This window comes from Syngnathoides biaculeatus, chromosome 4 (genome assembly GCF_019802595.1).
Source record: "Syngnathoides biaculeatus isolate LvHL_M chromosome 4, ASM1980259v1, whole genome shotgun sequence".
NCBI classification, from domain to species: Eukaryota; Metazoa; Chordata; class Actinopteri; order Syngnathiformes; family Syngnathidae; genus Syngnathoides; species Syngnathoides biaculeatus.
The window spans coordinates 5,562,780-5,585,869 of NC_084643.1; the positions used below are offsets into that span (position 1 = coordinate 5,562,780).

At 44.0% G+C, this 23,090-nt stretch overlaps 2 protein-coding genes and 1 long non-coding RNA gene across 9 annotated transcripts; 2 read left to right on the forward strand and 1 right to left on the reverse strand.

Moving 5' to 3' along the window:
• The first annotated feature begins 70 nt into the window (after nt 1-70).
• LOC133499964 (acyl-CoA dehydrogenase family member 11-like) lies at nt 71-10,110 on the forward strand. The gene is given in 16 exon segments (XM_061818447.1): nt 71-112; nt 887-1,191; nt 1,322-1,451; nt 1,454-1,523; nt 1,623-1,722; nt 3,975-4,092; nt 4,175-4,317; nt 4,427-4,579; nt 5,366-5,460; nt 5,539-5,638; nt 7,269-7,409; nt 7,481-7,573; nt 8,490-8,597; nt 8,697-8,868; nt 8,930-8,996; nt 9,081-10,110. Coding segments are annotated over 15 exon segments (1,884 nt in total). The 5' UTR covers nt 71-112; nt 887-918; the 3' UTR covers nt 9,202-10,110.
• Nucleotides 10,111-10,302: 192 nt separating this feature from the next.
• slc8b1 (solute carrier family 8 member B1) lies at nt 10,303-22,991 on the forward strand. Of its 6 annotated transcripts, none has more exons than XM_061818449.1 (15): nt 10,311-10,698; nt 12,015-12,167; nt 12,352-12,404; nt 12,988-13,045; nt 14,510-14,615; nt 14,698-14,865; nt 14,947-15,060; nt 15,121-15,195; nt 16,687-16,817; nt 16,896-17,037; nt 17,227-17,348; nt 19,191-19,344; nt 19,428-19,508; nt 19,624-19,688; nt 21,277-22,991. In XM_061818449.1, the coding sequence occupies exons 1-15, from the start codon at nt 10,507-10,509 to the stop codon at nt 21,457-21,459; spliced, it is 1,797 nt and encodes a 598-aa protein (XP_061674433.1). In that variant the 5' UTR covers nt 10,311-10,506; the 3' UTR covers nt 21,460-22,991. The 6 variants fall into 6 exon arrangements, with proteins under 6 accessions (XP_061674436.1, XP_061674435.1, XP_061674432.1 ...); XM_061818450.1 differs by having other exon boundaries at nt 15,124-15,195; XM_061818452.1 differs by having other exon boundaries at nt 10,303-10,698; nt 14,947-15,195; nt 19,620-19,688; nt 21,277-21,415.
• On the reverse strand, nt 16,902-19,022 carry LOC133499975 (uncharacterized). 2 transcript variants are annotated; one of them, XR_009794795.1, is made up of 3 exons: nt 17,973-19,022; nt 17,145-17,399; nt 16,902-17,035 (listed from the first exon to the last, which is right to left on the reverse strand). It is a non-coding gene; the product is annotated as an uncharacterized LOC133499975 (long non-coding RNA). The 2 variants fall into 2 exon arrangements; XR_009794794.1 differs by having other exon boundaries at nt 17,574-19,022.
• Nucleotides 22,992-23,090: the final 99 nt, after the last annotated feature.

Genomic DNA, 23,090 nt, shown 5'->3' on the forward strand with positions numbered 1-23,090 from the left:
CGGCAGTACTTGGAGATAAAGGTTTAAAAACCACCGACTTGAATGAAAGGAAGTGCTTTTATTTTGAAAGTGAAAGTCTTTCAGACGCAAGCAAAGCTGGCCAATCTGATTGGTAAGAAAGCGTTTTTTTTTTTTCGTAATATCCTTTTACCTGGGACTTAATATAACATTTTATGTCAAAGTCACCACACAAAATGTGTGTAGGTCAACGTAAACGCAATAATCCAACGAAACTGAGTACTTTCTTTTACCGGAACCCTAATTGTTAGCTCGTAAGGCTCGGCTAACTATCGGCAGAGAAGCTAATATCGATAAGTTGTATGAACTTTATTGTCAATAAAATGGTGGGCTTGTTGAATAAAATGTTTTTCGGCGCCAAGAATGACGAGAAATGAACTTTGACCCAGATTTTACTTTGACCTGTTGCACATATTTGAAAAGAATTTGGCGACTTCGGCTTTTTAGTTGTCTTTTTTTTTTGTTCACCAAAACAAGTACTTCGGTCAAAAACATTACAACCTGTTGCATGAATAAATTCAGGGAAAACATGAAAGAAATGTGACACAAATAGTTGTACAGTATCACTATTGTTACTGGACAAGTTTGGTATCATATATGGTATTGTGAAAAGTGGTTTGCATGTCCGCTTCACAGTTATTAAGGTCAATGTTCGAATCTCTAACCTTTCTGTGTTGTGGTTGCATGTTCTCACCGTGGTTGTGTTTATTTTCCAAGTCTACAAGAGTATAGTTTCTCACATAAAACAATAAAACATAAATCAACTTCACACATTAGGCTGTAAGTGAAGATTGCCAGAGGGAAAAGTCAATACATGTGAATGGTTATCTCTTTTGTTTTATGTGCCCTGCAATTGACTGGCGACCAGTCCAGGGCGTTCCCCGTCTTTCTTCCAAGGCCATGACAGCTGTAAGGTGCTGCCAGGCTGCTGGCTGCTGGCTGCAGGTGCGGCGTGTTGTCACCCGATCCCCCGTCCACACCAGACGAGCCAGCAGCCTTGAAGCAGGCTCAAGACCATCTGAGGAAGAACAACTCCGGGAAACGGCAGCTGCAGGTCTGCCCGTCTCTGCGGCCGGGCTGGGGTCTTTCTTTCAGGACAGACCTGTGCTCAAGAACCCTTTTCTGGAGGATGCCCTACTGAGGGGATACTTGAGGAGGCACCTGCCTCAAGAGGTGGGCATGGAAATGTTCTCAATTTTTTATAGATAGATAGATAGAGAGATAGATCACAGAGTTCACAACTGTATAAAATGGTTTACATTCTCTTCTCCATTTGCTTGTTTTTTTTGTTTTTTTTTCTTAGGATGTCTTCACAGACTTGTGTGCCTTTGGCAACCGCGTGGTGACGGAGGTGGACACATGGGGGAGAGAGTGCGAAGTCACTCCCCCGCGACTGATCCACTTTGACCCTTGGGGTCGCAGAGTGGACCACATGAAATGAAAGCGCTGTCAGCAGAGGAGGGATTGGTCGCCATTGCCTACGAGAGGCGGTTTGGAGAGTGGAGGTTAAGGGTTGTTTTTTTTTTTCCCCACTTAGCACAATAGAATAACCATTACATAATTGACCACGTGAGTTTGATCTAAGTGTGTTTTTCATTTTTTAGCCGAGTTTATCAAATGAGCAAGTTGTACATCTTCTCCCCGTCCTCTGGCCTCTACACTTGCCCTCTGGCCATGACTGACGGGGCTGCCAAAGTCATCCAGGTGAATCACACCTCAACTCTGTGATATGTTGCATTTTCCTTGAGCACACCAGATGTTCGCTTACTAGGTTTCTAATTATTCCGCCTCTAAAGATACGGAAGCGTATTGCTGCCACACCCCAAAAAAAAAGGTCGCTACCACATTATAACGTGATATGTTTCACATTGTAATGTGGTTCGTTTCATGTTATAACGTAGATTTGTTTCATGTTATAACATAGAAAATAATAAATAAATAGATCCCCCCCCCCCCCCCAAAAAAAAAAAGGCAATTACTCCCGGTTCGGGTGGGCAGCAGACATAAGACATCATTTAGTCATTTAGTGTCACACAAAACATGGATTTGGTGAGCTTTTTGCGGAGTCGTGGTGTAAGCGAAGATTACCTCTTGCATGAAGATTAGCTCTTATGCATGGAGCAAGAACAGGTCCTATAGTTTTGTGAAACGTGTAAAAAATAAAATGAAAACATTGAAAAATGTGAAACGATTCACATTACAATGTGAAACCATTCACATTATAATGTGTAATTAACCACATTATAATGTGAAACTTATCACATTATAATGTGTGAGTGTGTGTGGCAGCAATACGCTTCTGTATAAAGACTGAAAACTTTGATTTGATCTTTTTATTTTGTTATTCAACATGAAATAGAAGCAGCTAGTCTCTACAGTTCCCGCCTCAAAAATTGGTGATGAGGTCACAGTTAAGTGTTTTGTTGCTGGCCCGTTGAACCAAACATTTTATGTATCTTGAGCATTGTGCTCAAGGCAAGATGAAGTATCTTTTTTTTCAGTGCAGTGGTATAAAAAAAACAATCAGAAGTGGAGGTGAAATAATCGTTGATTGAATTATTGACTGGCAAGGGACAGCTCAAACACGAAATTCTTGCAGAACATACCCATTCAAAACAAGATTGACGTGGGCTGGTGAAGGCTTGCTAGATATTGCGTTCGGGGATTTCCAGCCAGAGGGGAAAATGCTTTCGCTCGGTGCGCTATGCTGTTTTGAGAGCCACGTAACATTAACACAACTCGGCCAAACGGGGAAACGTTCCTCACTCCGGCCACATCACAAATGAGGTTTCCGCACAGTTGGAATTTGCATTTATGGGATTTATCGAATTTGCACATGCAAGATTAACGAGGAGAAGCGATTATGTGGTAGTGAAAAAAACGTCAGCAGGTACAATCAATGTTCCCTCTAATTTTTGACGCGTCTGAGCAAACACACTAAGCCCGTGAGCGCCCCCTTTGACCACTGTGAGCAACATCAGAAGTACGCACTGCGGTCAGATCAGTGTCATCCATTGAAATTACACGGCTCATTAAAAGGTTCAGGTAACATTCCCATCAGAACATTTTTAAGAAAAGTTACACTGAAAATGTCAACAAACAAAAAATACATTACAATCCAAATAGATACCAAGCCAACTATGAACTATAAATTTATAAACTTTATTTTTTTTTTTAACCCACAATGATATCCCCGTCTGTTTTTCTTGGCGTAAAACTAAATTATTGCTTGAAGAATATCTTTCACAATGCATGTTGAAAGCTGAATGATGCTCCCAAACAATTTTAAGGTTAATATTATGTTGCCTCCTATATTTAAAATACAAAATTAGCTTTTTGTGCACTGTATCGTCTGTGCCAAGGTGGAATTTTAACATTATCCACCATCTCATCCTGTACTTTCTACTTTGGCTTCAGACCAGACCTTTTTTACTCAAGAAAGAGAAAATCTCGTCCAGTTTCATCACTTTGTCTTCTATTATTCACATACCCCATTGTTTGTAATTATGAGTGTAACCCTTTAAAATGGAGGGGAGGGGGGGTCAGGTAAACAAGGAAGTAGCGTGTGTGGCTGAGCAGCAGCTCTTTGTGAGAGACAGTTTGCTGCCACGTTTAAAAAACAAACAGAAAACATCAAGCTATAGTTTAGTGCGCTGGATCTGTTTTCCTCTGCGCTGAGAGTGTGCAACAAGTGCGCAAATGCGCAGTTGCGCAGCTTAGAGGGAACATTGGGTACAATGACACCACGTAGTGTATACACTTGTTGCCATTCGTACGACAGCATTACAACGATTGTCATTATTTCAGTCCGCCGTACTTACTTTTTGTGAGATTTTGGTTTTGGCGGTACGGAAGATTTTTCTCACAATGGGATGTGAGAGGGCTCAATAAAGTTTGGGAAATAGGAAACACTGATTTAGATCAAGTAAATGTGATATTCGTGTGTTTATGTGAAGTCCGTAGGGGTTTCCTGGCCTGTAGAAGAAGCCTTCAGGCGACTAACCAGTCGTCAGCCTGAACATTTCTGGACATCAGGGCAGTGGATGACAGAAAGACAAGGAGGCTCAGATGTCGGTCAGTTGTAATTATAATATTTCTTTTGATGGAAAACCCACTTTTCTCTTGTTGCTTATTGCTTGTGCGCGTTGGTGTTTAGCCGGTGGCACAGAAACAGTGGCTGTACTCCAAACAGATGGTCACTACAAACTTTACGGTTTCAAGTGGTTCACATCAGCCACTGATGCAGACATGACTCTTACGTTGGCCAGAGTGAGAGATAAAACAGGAACAACAACACCGGTACTGTTTACACTGTGGTTGTCTGTGTGTGTGTGTGTGTGTGTGTGTGTGTGTGTGTGTGTGTGTTCGAGAATACCATTTCACGCATGGTTGCGTCTGTGTTTTTCAGGGCAGCCGAGGTTTGTCTCTCTTCTACGCAGAGGTGAGTCGAGACCAAGACGGCTGTTTGAGAGGGATTGAAGTTCAGAGGCTGAAGGACAAACTAGGCACCAGACAGATGCCCACGGCCGAGTTGCTGCTTGACGGCCTCCGGGCACACCGGGTCAGTCCTTTACCACATTATCTGTAATCAATTATACAATATACAGGAACTGTAAAAAGTAGTGCTTGGTGAACATAATATGTAGTTTTAATGAACATTGTTGCAAGGTATGCATTTATTATGATTATTATTATCTTTGTCGGGCGGCACGGTGGATCAGTTGGTAAAGCGTTGGCCTCACAGTTCTGAGGACCCGCGTTCAATCCCGGCCCCGCCTGTGTGGAGTTTGCATGTTCTCCCCGTGCCTGTGGGGTTTTTCTCCGAGCACTCCGGTTTCCTCCCTCATCCCAAAAACATGCAACATTAACTGGACACTCTAAATTGTCCCTAGGTGTGATTGGGAGTGCGACTGTTTGTCTCTGTGTACCCTGCGATTGGCTGGCAACCAGTTCAGGGTGTACCCCGCCTCCTGCCCGTTGACAGCTGGGATAGGCACCAGCACTCCCCGTGACCCTCGTAAGGATAAGCGCCAAAGAAAGTGGATGGGTGGATTATCTTTGTTGGGTACATACTGTAAGTGTTCAACTGCACTGCATCCTACGGAGAGGTGTGTCTGTTTTGGTCACCTGATCTAGAAATGAGAGTGAAACAAATATACGGACACACCTCTCAGAATGACCACCATATAGTTCAATGAATGTCTTTTACACTGTCTCAAAAAACTCGTAATTTCTATTGGATCTTAGTAGATTGTGCTGGTGTAGCAAATAAAATAGCTAGTGGCTAGAAAGTTCCGAATGAAATCCACATATGATTTGTCATTCATTTTCGTGTCTTTATTCCCAGCTCTCAGATGAAGGGAGAGGTGTGGCCTCCATCGCAAACATGCTGACTATAACCAGGATCCACAACAGCATCTCTGCAGCAGCAGCAATGAGAAGGCACAAGCCCTCGCTTGTCTTCCCAAATTTACTCTTTTGCTCCAAATTGGATGATTAATAATACTTCTGTTCTCACAGGGTGGTCCATTTAGCGCGTGACTACGCCACTCGCCGCTCCGCTTTCGGAAAGCTTCTTAAAGACCACCCGCTTCACATGCAGACCCTTGCCAGGATGGAGGTGAAATTTGAGCACCAGGGCAGAACCAAGCAATCAGATTCACTTGTGCGGAAATAGGAGTCAGCACACACCTGCCACAATTTCAAGTGCCCCAGATGAACCCCAAATGCATTTCAGATGTTTTTGAAGGCTTTTCCTGACATTTTTGTTGTCACATCTTATTGCACAGGTGGCTTCCCCAACATCAGAGGGATAAGATTGTTCAAAGGAGTTCAGTAAGGACGAGGGTATCAAAGAATTTCCAAGCAATTAAATATAAGTAAAGCCTCGGTTTTCGAACGAAAATTTTGGGATTTTTTTTTTTTTTTGTGCTTCTATTTTCAAATAAAAATCGGTACTCGAACGTCCCCGAAAAAACCCGGAAGTAACATATTGCGCACGGCCAGACCAGCCGACCCGCGACGCGCTTTGCTGTGAATTCCCACGCCGCCGAAAAAAAAAAACAGAAATAACATAATGCGCACAGCGCAAGCAGTTGACCCACCCACGACGCGTTTTGTTATTTTCTATTCAAACGCCTAACGAAAAAAAAACTGAAAATGACATAATGCGCGCGTCGCAACCAGCGCACTTTTGTTATTCTGTATAACGCAGCCTCTCTTCACAGACATGTCCCGGTAGTGACTGTTGTTTTTCTTCTTATCGAGGACTACCTTATTAACCCCTCCAATCATGGCTCCAAAGAGGGCAAGTTGCTTGTTTAAAGTTATTCTGCACTTTAGTTAATAAAGAAAGTTTACAAGTCTGGGGGCCGAGTCGCTACAGTCGCTACAATCCACTCCCAGCCTAGCGTACTCTAGTACTAAAGCATACATTTTAAGCAAAAAATAAATATATTTCTTAAATTATTTTATTGTATGAAGTATTTAAATTATACATGTATTTCTACTAAGCAGTTTATTATCAGGAAAAGCTAAAAAAATGCTTTAAAAAGGCAACATTTTTTGGCCTTAGAACGCATTATTTCTTTTTCCATTCGTTCTAATGGGAAACGATCGATTCGGTTCTCGAACAAATCACTTCTCGAACCGTTTTCCGGAACGGATTGTGGTCGAGAACCGAGGCATCACCGTGTACCATGGAACACAGTCAAGCAAAGAAAATATGGCACAGCATTGATGTTACCAAGAGGGAGACGTCTCTCCAAAATTGATGAAAAAACGGGAAGAAAACTGCTCAGGAGGGTTACCAAAAGCCCGACAGCAACATTTAAGGAACTGAGGAAATTTCTGGCAAGTAGTGGCTGTTTAGTATGCGTGACAACAATCTCCCATCTTCTTATGTCCTGGTGATAGGTAGGGTAGAAAGACTGAAGTCTTACCTTACAAAAAGTACTTTAGTATTTTGACATCATTCCAAAATTGATGTTCGTGGAAACTGGCGTTTTAGTCAAGGCGGAGGGAATGAAAAACTTTGGGTTAATCCGACTCCCTTTAAATGGTGGCAGTTGTGTCCTTACCCTCATTTGACTTGAGTTTGGATGTGACATGGTGGAGCGTGATGTTGTGTTTTTTCCAATTTTGTTGTACAGGTTCCAAGTCCCGTTAACTTTGGAAAATGTGTCAGAAAGATTTATCTTGGCACTCGAACAGGGGTGTGCAGACTTTTAATCTGCTTGCGACACATGCAGGTAGAGACCCGTGGGGCTTTCCTCCTGGTGATGGATGCGTGTCGCCTGCTGGGACGAGAGGAGAGCGGCATCGCCACTCAGCTCGAGACGCACCTCTTACGTCTGCTCACGCCTGTCGTCAAACTCTACACTGGGAAACAGGTAAGAACGTAAACCTTGCGTTCGCTAACGCTTATCTGACTGAGTCAGGACTCTGAGCTGGTTCATTTCAGGCGGTTGCTGTGGTGTCAGAGGGTTTGGAGAGCTTTGGCGGGCAGGGCTACATCGAGGACACGGGGCTGCCGGGACTACTTCGCGATGCACAGGTGAAAAAGGTTTTCTGATGACACTGTAATAAGCTCCTAAACATAAACAGAACAAATTACAACCGGATCCACACATCCTATTGTCCATGGGTGTGAATATGGGTGCGAATGATTGGTTTTCTATTTGTCCCCCGGCGGCACGGTGGATCAGCTGGTAAAGCGTGGGCCTCACAGTTCTGAGGTCCCGGGTTCGATCCCAGCCCCGCCTGTGTAGAGTTTGCATGTTCTCACCATGCCCTACGTGGGTTTCCTCCGGGCACTCCGGTTTCCTCCCACATCCCGAAAACATGCAACATTAATTGGACACTCTAAATTGCCCCTAGGTGTGATTGTGAAAGCGACTGTTTGTCTCCATGCGCCCTGCGATTGGCTGGCAACCGGTTCAGGGTGTACCCCGCCTCCTGCCCGTTGACAGCTGGGATAGGCTGCGGCACTCCCCGCGACCCTAGTGAGGATAAGCGACAGAGAAAATAGATGGATGGATTGACCAACCCTAATCAGGATATGCAGTGCACAAAAAGCATGGATGGATTTTTTTCCATGTAATAAAATAGTCATAATTGTAATAAGTGACAGTTGCATTTACGTTTTGGGGAATTTTGACAGCAATCAGCAGCAGTGGGCTCTTTGGAGATCTGTCGATAGCAATCACGTCATTTATTTTAATTTACAATGTGCCTCTCAATGTTTTACTTTACTCTAACTTTACTTTTGTAACTGCGTCATTATTGTCACAATTTACTCTTTCTACTCTTTGTTTGACATCATGCCTATTTGGAGTAAGACCCACATACATCTTATGAAATCGATAAGTCGATAACTTAAAATCTGTGCACAGGAACACAAATTCTCATGCCGATTAAAAATGTAACCTTCCCTATAGCCATAACGCATTGGATGTTTATTTTGTATGTAGGTGCTGAGCATATGGGAAGGAACAACAAATGTTCTGTCCCTGGACGTCCTGCGCTGCGTGGCCCGGAGCTCGGGAATGGTCCTCCATGCTTATTTCAACCACGCCAAAGTAAAATCTTGTCGGAAGAACACGCCAAACGAGTCCAAAAACTGTAAAAGGAAGGACTGAGTTGAGTGATGCTGCGTCGGTGTGCGTTTGTGCGTGAAGTCTCTACTCGCAGGCGCTTCAAGCGTTTCCTCTTTGGGCCCAGCGGTGAGAGCAGTGGACGCGGCTCTCTCTGAACTGGAAGGTTTCGTGCAGGAGGCGGCGGCCAGAGCGCCGAGCTATCTGCAGCTGGCAGCCAGAGACTTGGCGTACAGCCTCGCCCGCATCTATGCAGGTAGATGAAAAATGCAAACGCACATTAGTCCAGATTAAACTGACACCCGCTAACTGCACAGGTGCCCTTCTCGTTGACCACGCAAGTTGGGAAGGGGCGTCCCCAGCTGACATCTACGCAGCTCTCAGGTGAATCAAAAAATCACGAGAAAGATAAAACCGAACTAAGATGAAACAAGCAATTTATACATTTTTTTTTTATTGCATCATCAGGTGGTGTGAACAGGACCTGTGCATCGTGGCATCCAACAAGGGGAAAGGACGCTACGGCGCTAATTGCCAAGGACTTGATTCGGCGTTTGTGTACGACCAAGTTATGGATGCCAACACCTAATTCATACTTTTATTTTTAAATGATAAACAGTACTTCAGCTTTATTAATGACAATAATCATGCACTTTTTAGATAGTTGTTACTGAGCAAATGAAAGTCACATTTATTTGCATGGCCAATGGAAGAGGTCTGTCTGTGAAAACAATTACAATACATAATAGCCTGTCGTTATCCGAGCCGCTTATCCTCACAAGGGTGGCAGGAAAGCCCATCCCAGCTAGCTTCGGGCGAAAAGGCGGACTGCGCCCTGAACTGGTCGCCAGTCAGTCGCAGGGCAGATATGGACACCATCACTGAGTGGGAATTGATCCCCCGCTACCACTACACCATCAGTGACTTACAATCCATAATATTTCTTATATATTAATATTGTATAACCTCAGTGTGTCTTTTTAAATACATGTTTACATGTTTGATTTAGGCGGCATATTTGGTCAGCTGGTAAAGCGTTGGCCTCATAGTTCTGAGTTCTGAGTTTGATCCTGGTCCCGTCTGTGTGGAATTTGCATGTTCTCCCTGTGCCTGCATGGGTGGGTTTTCTCCGACATCCCCAAAACGCAACATTAATTGGAAACTCTAAATTGCCCATAGGTGTGATTGTGCGTGCGATTAGCTGGCGACCAGTTCAGGGTGTACCCCGCCTCCTTGCCATTGACAGCTGGGATAGGCTCCAGCACGACCCTAGTGAGGATAAGCGGCAAAGAAAGTGGATTGATGGATGTTTGATTGAAAACAAACGGTGGAGCGTGTACAGTTGGAGCGCATGATGAAGTTCAACAGCCGTGGTGCCTTCAAAAGCTTAGAAAACGTGGAAATATTAAATGGTCCTCCTGAACATAAATTTAAAAAATGTTTGACTTTTTCATTTGTATGTTGTAAATGTGTTATTCTCGTCCTCCATTGGTTATACGATAGTCTTTTTCTTCCACGGGAAACCGCGGGCTGTTAAACACAAAGCAAATAATGAATGAAGAATATTTTTTAAAATGTTTCCGTGCGTAGTTGTGGAAAACGAGCGGTAGGCATTGACTTTTCGGGAAGTCATTGAAGGAAGCACACGTCGGTGGAGGGTTGGTGGGCGGAGCTTTCGCTCAAGTATCGAGGACGTTTTTAAGCAGCGCTCGCGTGTGAAAAACTTGCGGAAGAATCGATCTGCACGTCTACGTCAATATGCAGCTATACACAATAGCAACCTTCATGTTTTAAATGTTTATCGACACTGTTTTTAGTTCCGTTGTTGCAGAAAACCTGATACCAACGAAGTCCTCTTGAGTATCACCAGAATGGACCTGGACGTGGCTCCTGGATGAAAAAAACAACAAAACAACAAGTCATGTCTGTGGCTTCTCTGTTGCCGCTCCTGGTCGGGACTTTGCTGGCCCAGCAGGAAGCCACCTCGGATTTCTCTGTCCGCAGCGATCGGACAGGTGTGGAAGTAGACGGAGGGTCCTTAAACGCATCACGAGGCGTCATGTCGGAGACAAACAAGGACGACGAGGTTGGTGAGATAACGAGTGAACGTGAACTGGCTCGCCTCTTGTCACATTCATGCGTCGCGCTGTTTTGTTTGTTGGAGGGGGGGGGGGGTAAACAAAGTCAAACTGACGCCTTGTCAGCAGGTTTTGGTGACCACAGGCACCACAAATCATGTGCGGTACTTTTTAATATGTGAACACCTCCGGAGGTGCTGCACTTTACACTCAACGTTGTGCAGTAAATTTGTTTCTGTCATAACGCGTTACAACGCAACAAATACAGTACGTCGTGTAAATAATGTCGGTATCCCCTGCTAAAGAAAAATTCAATATAATTTGTACAGAACAACTTGTTCTATAGAACTTTGGCTGTGGTTTTCTATAGAATGTCTACAGAACAATCGAATTTCTATAGAAATTCTATAGGACTTGGGTCCTCAAGTTTTATAGTTCTTTAGAAATGTTCTATAGAAAATGTTTAGCAGTCGTCCTAAAATAGTCAAAATGTAGCCATAAAAGTGAGTTCTGAATTAGGATATCTAATACACTTCCACATTAAATAACCTCCATCTTCTCCACCTTCCATTCATCCTCTTAGCCGCTTATCCTCACAAGGGTCGCAGTTAGTGCTGGAGCCTATCCCAGCTGTCAACGGGCAGGAGGCGGGGTACACCCTGAACTGGTCGCCAGCCAATTGCAGGGCACAAGGAGACAAACAGCCGCACTCACGATCACACCTAGGGGCAGTATAGAGTGTCCAGTTAATGTTGCATGTTTTTGGGATGTGGGAGGAAACCGGAGTTCCCGGATAAAATCCACGCAGGCATGGCGAGAACATGCAAACTCCACACAGGCGGGGCATCGAACCCGGGTCCTCAGAACTGTGAGGCCAATGCGTTACCAGCGGAACCACCATGCCGCCCATTAAATAACATTTTAAGTTAATTAAAAAAACGTCAAGAATATATAAATAGCATTTGTGTGGTTATTCCCTGTAAAATAAACAATAAATACATTTAAATAATAATTACTTCCATTCATGCACAAATTGTTGGTATTATTTTGTTATTATATTTAAAGTCTGCATTTTGGATAAACTGTGGATATACAGTATATTATACTGTATATATTTTACAATTATAGTTGATTTTTAATCCTTGCAAGTTCCAGCTCATTCCATTTTTTATATGCTTTTTTTTAAAGCAATATGTCATACTACACTGTTGGCATATGCAAACTATCTCAGTAATTTCCTAGCTGTACACAAGGCGAAATATGAGATTGTGCCGCCGACACGATCATGTAACTTTGAATTTGTCGTACTTGTGCGTGTCCTCAGTGCGATGACGTGATGAACGTGAGCGCCGCGGACCGCTGCGCCTTCGTCAAGGGCACGTCCGACTGCAGCATGCAAGAAGGTTTCGTCAACTATCTTCAAGTGGCCTTCTGCCTGCTTCCGCCCGACCTCACCCCCCTAACGGTCGCTCTCTGTGTAAGTGCTGACTGCGTATATTAAATTGTGTTCAAATGGAAAAACACAATGGCGACACTCCTGTGAGCTGTGTTTAAAAAAAAAAAATTTTTTTGCTCTATTGTTATGGTGGAATTTTTTTTTTTTTTTTTTTTTGCACTCTTAACACATCTGATACTTCCTCCCCGTTTATGTTCCTCCACAGATTATATGGCTGCTCTTTTTGTTCGTCATACTTGGCCTCATCGCATCGAAGTTGTGAGTGTCGTGTGTTTCTTGATCGATCATATTCATCCATATAGCAAAAAGTGAATTGCTGCTCCTTCGGTCACGTGTGCGTTTAACCGGAAAGATTTTGTTTGTTTCACTTGACTGGGTGTGACTTTGAAAGTGGACTTTGTTCTGCTTTTCGACTTCACCCCCATGACCGTGAGCTGTTGTGTCCTTTCATTTAAACAAAACAAAACAAACATCGATAATGAATTGTTACAGCACGGTGGATCAGCTGGTAAAGCGTTAGCCTTGCAGTTTCTGAGGACCCGGGTTCGATCCCGGCCCCGCCTGTGTGGAGTTTGCATGTTCTCCCCGAGCCTGCGTGGGTTTTCTCCGGGCATTCCGGTTTCCTCTCACATCCCAAAATCATGTAACAGGAATTTGACACTCTAAATTGCCCCGAGGTGGGATTGTGAGTGCGGCTCTTTGTGTCCATGTACCCCGCCTCCTGCCCGTTGACAGCTGGGATAGGCTCCGGCGCTCCACGCGACCCTAGTGAGGATAAGCGGCAAAGAAAATGGATTGATGGATGAATTGTTTACCATCTTCTGTTTCTCTTTCTTTTCAGTTTTTGTCCCAACCTGTCAGCCATCTCCACAAGTCTGCATCTGACTCACAACGTCGCCGTATCCTTAATCTCCGGCTTTGTGTCTTTTTTTTTTTTTTTTTTTTTACAACTAATCTCAAACTGTGATTTTGTTGGCCAAAGGCAGAAATCATAATTATTTTTATATTCGAAGCATGATCTTGGAATGTGGGCATAAGCAGGAGTACCTGGAGAAAATTCACACAAGCGCGGGGGCAACGTGCAAACTCACCGCAGGATGCACAAATATGTACAATTTTGTATGTGTATGTGTACGTTATTTACATTTGAGTAGTGTTTTTGTTTATTATATTGAAGAAATGTGTGAAGGTGTGGTTTGCCCTTAGATGCGACTGAAAGAGATGATATTTTTTTTATCTTATTAGTGTCCTGCAGAAGGAAAGGGGAAAAAATCTGTGGTGTCCTCACTGAGCTAAAAAAAAAAAAAAAAAGACTGGATGGAGCATACACATCGAGCGGTGTGTCGATTGGTTGAAGCCGGTTTGCCTCCATCATGGTACTCCCAAAAGGAGGCCAGGGGTTGGATAATGGCGGGATTTTCTCAAAGTTTGGCATGTAGAATTAAAAACTTTTTTCAGTTCTGGTAACATGAAAGATTTTTTAATTTGACTTGGTAAGCCAAAAAAGGCTAAGTGCAAAAGAAAGACGTAGAACACCGCGACTAGCAAGAAATCTTGCCTATTACCGAGAGCCTGATTTCCGTGACGTTAACTTTTCCCAAAATACCCCGTGAAGCACTCTCATCATAACATAGTAAAAAACTAAGCATTTTTGTCATAAAAACAGTAAAATTTTAAGTCAATCAGTTCGATATATTTTTGGAAATAAGGACTCGCAATGGGAAAATAAACTAGCTAAGCGCATTGTTCATTTGTTGTCTCTGCGACGTCCTATTTCAGACAGAAAATAAACTTGCTTCCTCGCATTTGAAAATCAAATTCAATTTGCAGAATTCTGCATTATAAAATTCATCAAAAATTTCACAGAAAATCTGTTTTCTTGCTTATCAACTGATGAAGCTTGGGATAATATTTACATCGCTTTTTCGCAAAAAAACGTTGGCCTTTAAAGGTGAAGCAGACCATGAACAGTGAACGACAACAACCGTAAACAAAACATTGTTCAAGTGAATTAAGCTAATAAAAAAATATATATATATTTACAAACCAACCTAAACAGTGTCAAAATAAATCTTTCCAACTTACCTGTGGAATGTTTTCTCACAGCCACGAAACCGGTGATCAAAACACAGGTCGGCATGGTTGTTTAGGGAGTATCAAGATGGCGGATGGCGATCCAGTCTTTTTTTTTTTTTTTTTAGATCACTGAGTGTCCTATTGTAGTTTTTTTTTTTTTTGGATATCTGAAGTATATTTCCTCAAATTGGGGCCTCATCATCCACTGTTACAAATAAGAACCTCGCAGAAATCGTTTAGCGTCCATATCTCCGAGTGGTCTCTCCTTGACTGGCGCGCGTGCGGAGGGCGTGACCTTCCTCGCGCTCGGTAACGGCGCTCCGGACATCTTCAGCGCCATCGCGGCCTTTTCCCGCCCCCACACCGCCGGGCTGGCCGTCGGAGCTTTATTCGGTACCCGGTGGGGGGGGGGCTCGCCGACGAGTTACAAATCCGGAGCGTGCAAATGACGGGCTTTGTCTGTCACCGCTCGCAGGTGCCGGTATATTTGTCACAACGGTGGTCGCGGGCAGCGTGGCCTTGGTCAAACCCTTCGCCGTAGCCTCCCGTCCTTTCTTGCGCGACGTCATCTTCTACATGGTGGCGGTGTTCTGGACTTACCTCATCCTGTACAGAGGAACCACCACGCTGGGAGAAACGCTGGGTACACGCCAAGGCCCTAACTCTTCATAATAACACATTTATGCACCTGCAACATGAATAACATTTCCATTGATGTTTCCAGGGTACCTGGGCCTCTACGTGGCGTACGTATTGACCGTAATCATCAGCGCTTACATCTACAGCCGGCAAAAACGTCTGCGCAGCGCGTCGATCGACGACGTCCCGCATATTCAAGGTTCGCCGCGCAAAGGCGCAAAGGCCGGACAAACGCATTCGTTGATCGTCTCCTCCGCAGCAGGGTTCGAGGCGTCGGACTCGTACGATAACGGCGACCCCCGTCTGCTGGCCGGGACGGATCAACGCGAATACGGTGGGAAAAGCGGAAGCTCGTCAAAACACGCGTTTAAGTTTTTACGCTTTCAGGTGAAATTTCCAGATGAAGCCGAAAGGAAGTGCAACGTCGAGTTCAACCCGATTTGAACTTCTCTAAACGTTTCACTTCGGTTTCCGAGCGCGGGTGGCTTTTCTCCGCGTACGCCGACGCGCCCCCCCCCCCCCCCCTGCAGTCCGAAACGTGCACAGTAGATTGACAAATGCGTTCAAAAGACATCCATTTTGCGTTTGTGTGACTCCTCCAGTCTGTCGTTACCTTTTTTGCAGCCCGCTGATGAAACCCTAAGCCAAACTTATTTTTCTGGCGGGCGACATCGGAGTCATGCTTATATAAATAATAATAAATAATATAAATAAAAGAAAAAAATGCTACATAATCATCTCAGATTGTTACAAATACACTACAAATGGATGGATAGCTAGTTTTTAAATCAGTGGCTAACAAATTTGATTGCTGTACTGTTCAATTTGTTATAAAAGAGGGGTTGGTTGCAAAATATGGCTGCTATGTCTTTTCTTAACATTATCATCGCGGATTATTTCCTTTCGCGGGCCACATATAATGATGTGGCGGGCCGGATCTGGCCCACGAGCCTTGAGTTTGACACCTCTACCCTAAGCCAACAAATGCAACTCAGCAAGCAGTTTGAAGCAATATTTTAGAGGTGCAACTTTTTGCTAATTGTCAGCCAATCGATTAACAAATCAACGGTCAACTATTTTAACAATTGATTCAAAGTTTAGAGACTTTAATTATTTCAGCCAATCAACGGTAAATATTCTCAGATTTCTATAGTCCTCTTTTTGAATTTTGATTTTTTTTTTAAAAGCAACTCATCAGTATAATAATTTATTCCACCCATTTTTTTTAGCATCGCTTATCCTCACTAGGATTATTAAATAAATTGTTAGTTCCAGCCCTACAGTATTTATTTAAACCCCCCCAAAAAAGAGAAAGCAAACATAGGAATAAATACAAGTAACAAAAGGTGACATTGACAAAAGATGGAAAGCTAAATAGAGTACAACACAACAAACAAAAACAGGCCGAAAGAATACAGGGGGAGGAAGACTACCAGCACCAAGGAAAATAATAATAATAATAATGAAAAAAAGCTACACAAGACGTAAGAAACAGCCGGCGAACAATCGCACTATTAATTTAACACAAGTGGCACTCGCCACCTTCCTTCTGTTTCCGCCCACTAAGACTGCCGCCACAGAAATATGTAAAACACGATTGTGACACATAAACGTTCAGCAACGACAAGTTGTCCCCCACCCCAAAAAAAAAAAAAACGTTCTGAGACATGGAACAAATTGCACATTTGATTTCAAAAGATGGGAGAAGGTGGAAAAGTTCTCATCTTTTTCATCTTCATCGTGAAATTTCACCCCAAAGCTAAAAAAGAAATCACCATCTTTTTATAAGCAGCATATTTTTTTTTTTTTTAACGTTTTCCCTCAGAGTCCGAGTACAGGCCACTCCTGCAATACACCGAGTCCACTTACCAGATCCTGCTCAGCTCCGTCAACCCAGTGGACAACAGGAAGTGGAGGAGGAAAAACTGGAAGTGGAGAGTCCTCAAAGTATTGAAGGTGCGCCAAACGCAGACGCGCAAAGTCCGAAGCGTGCCAAGGTTTTCTTCAATCGAGCCCCCCCCCCCCCCCCCTCAGACCCCCGCGGAGGTGGCGCTGCTGCTGTGCATCCCCGTCGTGGATCACGACCGAGAAGACAAGAACTGGAGACGACCTCTGAACTGTCTCCATCTGGTCACTGCCCCGCTCGCGTGTGTCTTCACCTTCCAGTCCGGAATCTGTAAGTCCAAAGAGTGCAATTTATTTACAGTAAGATTTTTCCTTGCGTATTTTGGGAAATCTCTGAATGACATTAACATTATTTACATAAGCAACTTTAACGCACACCTGTTATGCAAAGTTGCATCCCTACGTTTTTGGGGGTCGACAGTATTTTGGTCTTTTAAATCCGCTTGCTTTTTGTGTCCAGTCGGAGGTTTTTTGATTGAGGGCCAGTTTCCGCTGTGGCTGCTGACGCTGCTCCTGGGACTCTTCCTTTGCGCCATCGTCTTCTGCAGCACCACCAACGAGAGCCCCCCCACGTATCACCCAGTACGTGCTGTGTACTTATTTTGAAGAACCAACAGCAAAGCCAGTGTCCCGCTGGAAAAGAAGCCAAATATCTGAATTTCTTCTCCAACGTGTTGTGAGCTAACCTTGAATCAAACTGACAACAAGCGAACAGATCACAACTTGACGGAGCAGGAAGTGGGAGGGGAAGAGGGGGGAGGACAGTGGAATTATCTTTAGTCCATTCGGGGAACAAAAGATACTCACGTAATTCCCGGCCGACAGAGCGCACCTCATTACGAGCCTCACCCAGCACACTGCAGGAAATACCATTTGGTACATACATACGCCACGCCGGTGTAAAAGCCGCAAGTGCCCACATTAAAACCCATATTGAAACACAAAAGAAAGACGGTACACGGAAAGAGTTCAACGCAAGTGCGGCGCTAATGCTAGTGTTAATGGTATCACCGTGCTGATGCTAACAGGGATAAACAGGGCTAAAACCTACTGGTAAATATCACTGAGACGTACCAGGAACACAGCAGCAACACGCTAGCACAGCGGTACACGCTAGTGTTAATGCTAGCGCTGAGCTAAAGCTAGTGCTAACGCTAGCGCCTCGCTGAAGCGAGTGCTAACAGGGCTGGTTAAAATAAAACTTACCGGTAAATATCACTGAGACATGCCGGTATCACAGCGGCAACACGCTAGCATAGCGCTAATGCTAGCGCAGTCCTAACAGGGCCGGACCGGTAAAAGTCACTTCCTTGGCATATATATTCCACTAGCGCCAACTGGTCTAAAACTTACCGGTAAATATCACTGAGACGTAGCAGTAACACAGCAGCAAAACACTAGCATAGTGGTACATGCTAGTGTTAATGCTAGCGCTGAGTTAAAGCTACCGCTGACGTTAGCACTGCGCTAGCGCTAACAGGTCTAAAACTTACTGGTAAATATCACTGAGACGTACCAGTAACACAGCAGCGTTAGAGTTAATGCTAGCGCTGAGTTAAAGCTAGCGCTGACGTTAGCACTCCGCTAGCGCTAACAGGGCTAAAACTTGGTTAGAGCACTGGTTTGGTAAACCAGGGGTTGTGGGTTCGTATCCCACAGGGGCCTCCACTCCCTGAGAAGGGTTGCGTCAGGAAGCGCATCCGGTGTAAAAATTGTGCCAAACATATGTATGCGTTCATCTGAGATGACATGCTGTGGCGACGGCGAAAGAAACACATCACTGAGACGTGCTAGCACAGCAGTATACGCTAGTGTTAACGCTAGCGCTGATGCTAGCACCGCACTAGGGCTAACAGGGCTAAAACTTATTGGTAAATATCACTGAGACGTACCAGTAACACAGCAGCAACACACTAGCATAGCGGTACACGCTAGTGTTAATGCTAGCACTGAGCTAAAGCTAGCGCTAACAGGGCTAAAACCTACCGGTAAATATCACTGAGACGTATTAGTAACACAGCAGAAACACGCTAGCGCAGCGCTAACATGGCTAGTAAAAATCACTTCCTTGGCACAGTCTCATTCTTACCTTTTCCGCTCAAGTGCCCCCTTGCGACTGTTTGAAAAAATGCCCAAATTGTCCACATCACAGGGTTGAAAGCGTGTGAAAAAAGACGCGGCTTGTAGGTCGGAAATTACGGTCGACTATTTTAGGGTGTTTTTTTTTTTTTTTGTGTGTGTGTGTGTGTGTGTTTGTTTTTGCAGATGTAAAAAACTGCCATATAATTTGAATTTATCATCAATAGTAGTCGACGCCGTGGGGCCCCCAAAATGGACGCCAGGTTCTGTCCAAAATCCACCGGATTGCACTCCCGCTCTCCTTTCCGACAGGACGCTTGAATCCGCCCGATCTCGTTTTGGCAGGCGTTCGCTCTTTTGGGCTTCGTGGTGAGCGCCGTGTTGATCAGCGCGGCGGCGTCCGAGGTGGTCAGCGTTCTGCACATGCTCGGCGTGGTCCTGAGTCTCAGCAACACCGTGCTGGGCTTGACTCTGCTGGCGTGGGGCAACAGCATCGGAGGTGAGCGCGCTCAAAAGCTTGAGATGAAAAAAATATTGATTTAATCATCTTTAATAACCGCATCTCCTCTGTTTTTTTACTAGATTGTTTTTCAGACATCACCCTCGCACGGCAGGGTTACCCGAGGATGGCCATCTCGGCCTGCTTCGGGGGCATCATTTTCAGTATCCTTATTTTCACACCGCACGTTGCTGATGCCTCGTTTCAAAACTTGAAAAAAAAAAAAAATGGATCCGATGGAACGGTCGTTTGGGTGCCCCTTAACCGCATCGCCGTCAGACATGTTGTTTGGGGTCGGGTTGGGCTCGCTGGTGCAGAGGATCAAAACACACGCTGAGGTGCAGGTAATTCACGCGCAGCTCATATTTGCAAATAAATAATGACATCGAGTACAAGGACATGTAAAATATGTTCAATTTTGAGGTATTAATAAGTTTGACCACTGTGGTTTGTCGAATTTACGCTTCTCCACCACGGCAAACTACGCGTCCAGCCATCTTTTTTATACGAGCGCTTCTGGGCTCTTGTCAACCTGCATTTTAATCATCGGTACCAAGCCAAAAAAATCAGTACCGAACTTATCTGAGCATTTTTATCAATATGAAAAGGCAGAACATTTAATTTTACAGAATCTGGATACCATTTGTGATCGTGCTAGGTTAAAGTGCCACCGTCATGAAATGCATGATTTTTTAGTATTAAATTATACCGCTAATTTAAGAAATTATTATTATTTATTATTATTGAGAAAAACATTTTATTATTATTCTTATTATATATCATTATTAGAATATTATATATTATTTATTTACTTTATTTGAATTATTAAAGTTATTAATTAAAAAAAAGCCTGCCAGACTGGACCCATCCATTTTTTTCACCACAAAACATGATTTTGACGTATACGGCTTTATGTAACTCGCGCCGTGAAAATCCTCTCGAAGGGGATTTGTTTTCGACGAGAAGCAGGAAGTGACGTAAAGGGCAGTAGCGCACTCAGGCGGGCTCGTCTGTTTATACGCGTTTTACCTGCGGGAAGTTAGCTCGTTGTTCCTTCGTGTCAGCCAAAATGCCGGCTCGTTGCGTTGCTGTATATTGCTCGAACACTCGTGAGGATGGATTCACTCTTCGTACTTTTCCAAAAGACCCGGTTCGTCGTGAAAAATGGATTGCACAGGTGCAAGGGATGACAGCTTTGTGGGTTCCAATGTGTATACAGCTACTAAAAAAAAAAATATTGTTGGGGGGGGTGACGTAATCCTCTCGGAATGTAACAAAAGATCCGCGCACGTAAATCAGGGGTGCTAAATGTGCCGACGTAGCCGTCGGCGCCGAGCACGGCTTCGGACGAGGGGCACGGCTCCAGCCGGGCTGGCTTACACAAACTTTCTGAGAGTCTGTTATTAGTTCAAGTGTTCCGCATATCATCTAAATATGTCTCGACACGATAGGGTTTAATATTGCCCCGCTCACTTCACTCGCTTGTGAGAGGTTCTCTTCTTTGAAAAGAGCTTCCGTGGGCGGACGAGGCACGGCTTTGGCCGGGCTGGCCCATACGTACCGTCTGTTGTTAGTTCGAAGTGATCCGCATATCATCTAAATATGGGTCGAAACGATCTCGGTTGTGAGACGTTGTGGTCTTTGAAAAGAGCTTCCGTGTCCCGCAGTAGATGGCGCAGCGTGATTTCAGTGGCGAATGTCCCGGTGTGACATCACGGACAGACGATGCAGCCAATATGGCGACCACTTGGATGTCGAATGAGACTTCCGCAACTTTGCTCATATTTATTTTTTCGTATAGACATCGAAGTGAATAATGTTCTATGTATTTTTCATTGCAACATCTATTTTGGAATGTTTATCGGCATGACACTTGACCTCGAAGGGCCTTTTTTATTTTCATTTTGAAACCGCTGTCGTCGTCCTCCTTAGCTGGAACCAGAGGGACTGCTGACATGGATCCTGGCCGGTTCCCTGGGCTCGTCTTTGGTGCTGTCTTTCGTCATCGTTCCGCTGAGCCGCTTCCACTTGGGTCGCCGCTACGGCATTTTTCTCCTCACCTTCTACGGCGTTTTCCTCGTCGTCGCTCTGCTCACGGAGTTTGGCATCATCTAAGGGCCGTTGAGACGCTGGAAGCGCCGTTCTTATGCTGAACCTGACTGCCATCTACAACCATCCATCCATTTTCCTTTGCCGCTTATCCTCACGAGGGTCGCGGGGAGTGCCGGAACCTATCCCGGTTGTCACCCGGGCAGGAGGCGGGGTACACCCTGAACTGGTTGCCAGCCAATCGCAGGGCACATCGAGACAAAAAGTCGCACTCACAATCACACCTATGGGCAATTCGGAGTGAATGTTGCATGTTTTGGGGATGTGGGAGGAAACCCACGCAGGCACGGGGAGAACACGCAAACTCCACGGAAGTGGGGCCGGGGTCGAACCCGGGCTTTACCAGTTGAGCCACTGTCCTGCCCACCGACAACCATCCCCTGTTTTATTTATGAAATCACACATTTTTTATTGTAATTTTTTTAGATCTAATAACTGACACTGTGATGGGAATCTGTCCAAAAGGTGGACACAGGTGAAGTCAGTTCAGCATTTTTTGGTTTTTAAACTATGCAATAACTTTAATGTACTGTACATGACATGTTCATTTAGTGTAATCAAATATGGGGACATCATTATGCCTTTCACATTTTTACATATTTTTAATGCTCTTCAAATATGTTTCCACCAGCCAAAAATGCTTCAATGCTTGTCTGAGAAGTTAATTAAAATCTCTTTAGTAATTTCAGCAACAATGTAACTAGTTCTATCTGGGGTGAGAATTTTCCGTGGATTTGCAGAATTTCGAGTTTTTTTTTCAGCTGAAATTGTCATTTTTGTGAAATGTGTAAATACGTTCCAAAAATTTGGGGGGAAAAAAAAGTGTAACGTGTGGATAGGAACGAAAACCGTATCAACACGTCTAACCGAACGCATGCAAAAAGTGGACGTTCCCGGCCGGCAAAGTGCCGACCACTCTGTGTTCCGATATGATCAATTATGGGAAAAATATCCCAAACCGGGAAACACAAAGATAAGTTGGACGTAAATTTCTCAAATATGATATAATTGACAACTGTTAATACGATTAGGCCTATCTGTAGCACTGGCCCTGTAGATCACGCATTTTATATTTCATGATCTCTCTTGTGTACTTATTTCAGAAATATAAGTAATGTAATATAATAATAACAATAAGTAAGTGCAGTACCGTCGTATAGTTATAAATATATTTTTAATTAATGTAATAAAAATAATATGATAATATTTATTATATAGTATATTAGAAAATAATATAAATATAAATTTCACTCAGTCTACATTATTATGTCTGAAGTTTAGCAAAATTATTTGGGTTGTTTGGACTCATATTTTAAGTTTTCAAAATATGATCGCCCTTGTATTTACACTGTTAAAAGTAACCAGAGGTCACCATTTAACTGTGTTTTATAAAAAAAAATGTTTGTGCCCAAGGGGGGGGGGGGGGCGCACCCGCCTTTGAACCCCCCCCCCCCTCCCCCGACCCAAGCCGGACGTTTTTAGTGTTTTTCCAAATTGGACCTTCTCATCCCTGTTCGATAAAAGTAGAACTTTTTCAATAAGTGTTAGTGGACGGAGTTTATACTTGGTTGTTTAATCTTCATCTGTGTTTGTTAACTCTGACGTAGAAATGGCTTTAAGGCACCGGGTGGAAATAC

Bases quoted from the DNA above. Each gene is read 5' to 3' on its own strand.
- slc8b1 (XM_061818448.1), top strand. From the start codon at position 10,507: ATGAAAAAAACAACAAAACAACAAGTCATGTCTGTGGCTTCTCTGTTG. The intron at 10,699-12,014 runs GTTGGTGAGATA...GCGTGTCCTCAG, and splicing joins AGACAAACAAGGACGACGAG to TGCGATGACGTGATGAACGT. The intron at 15,196-16,686 runs GTGGGAAAAGCG...GTTTTCCCTCAG, and splicing joins GACGGATCAACGCGAATACG to AGTCCGAGTACAGGCCACTC.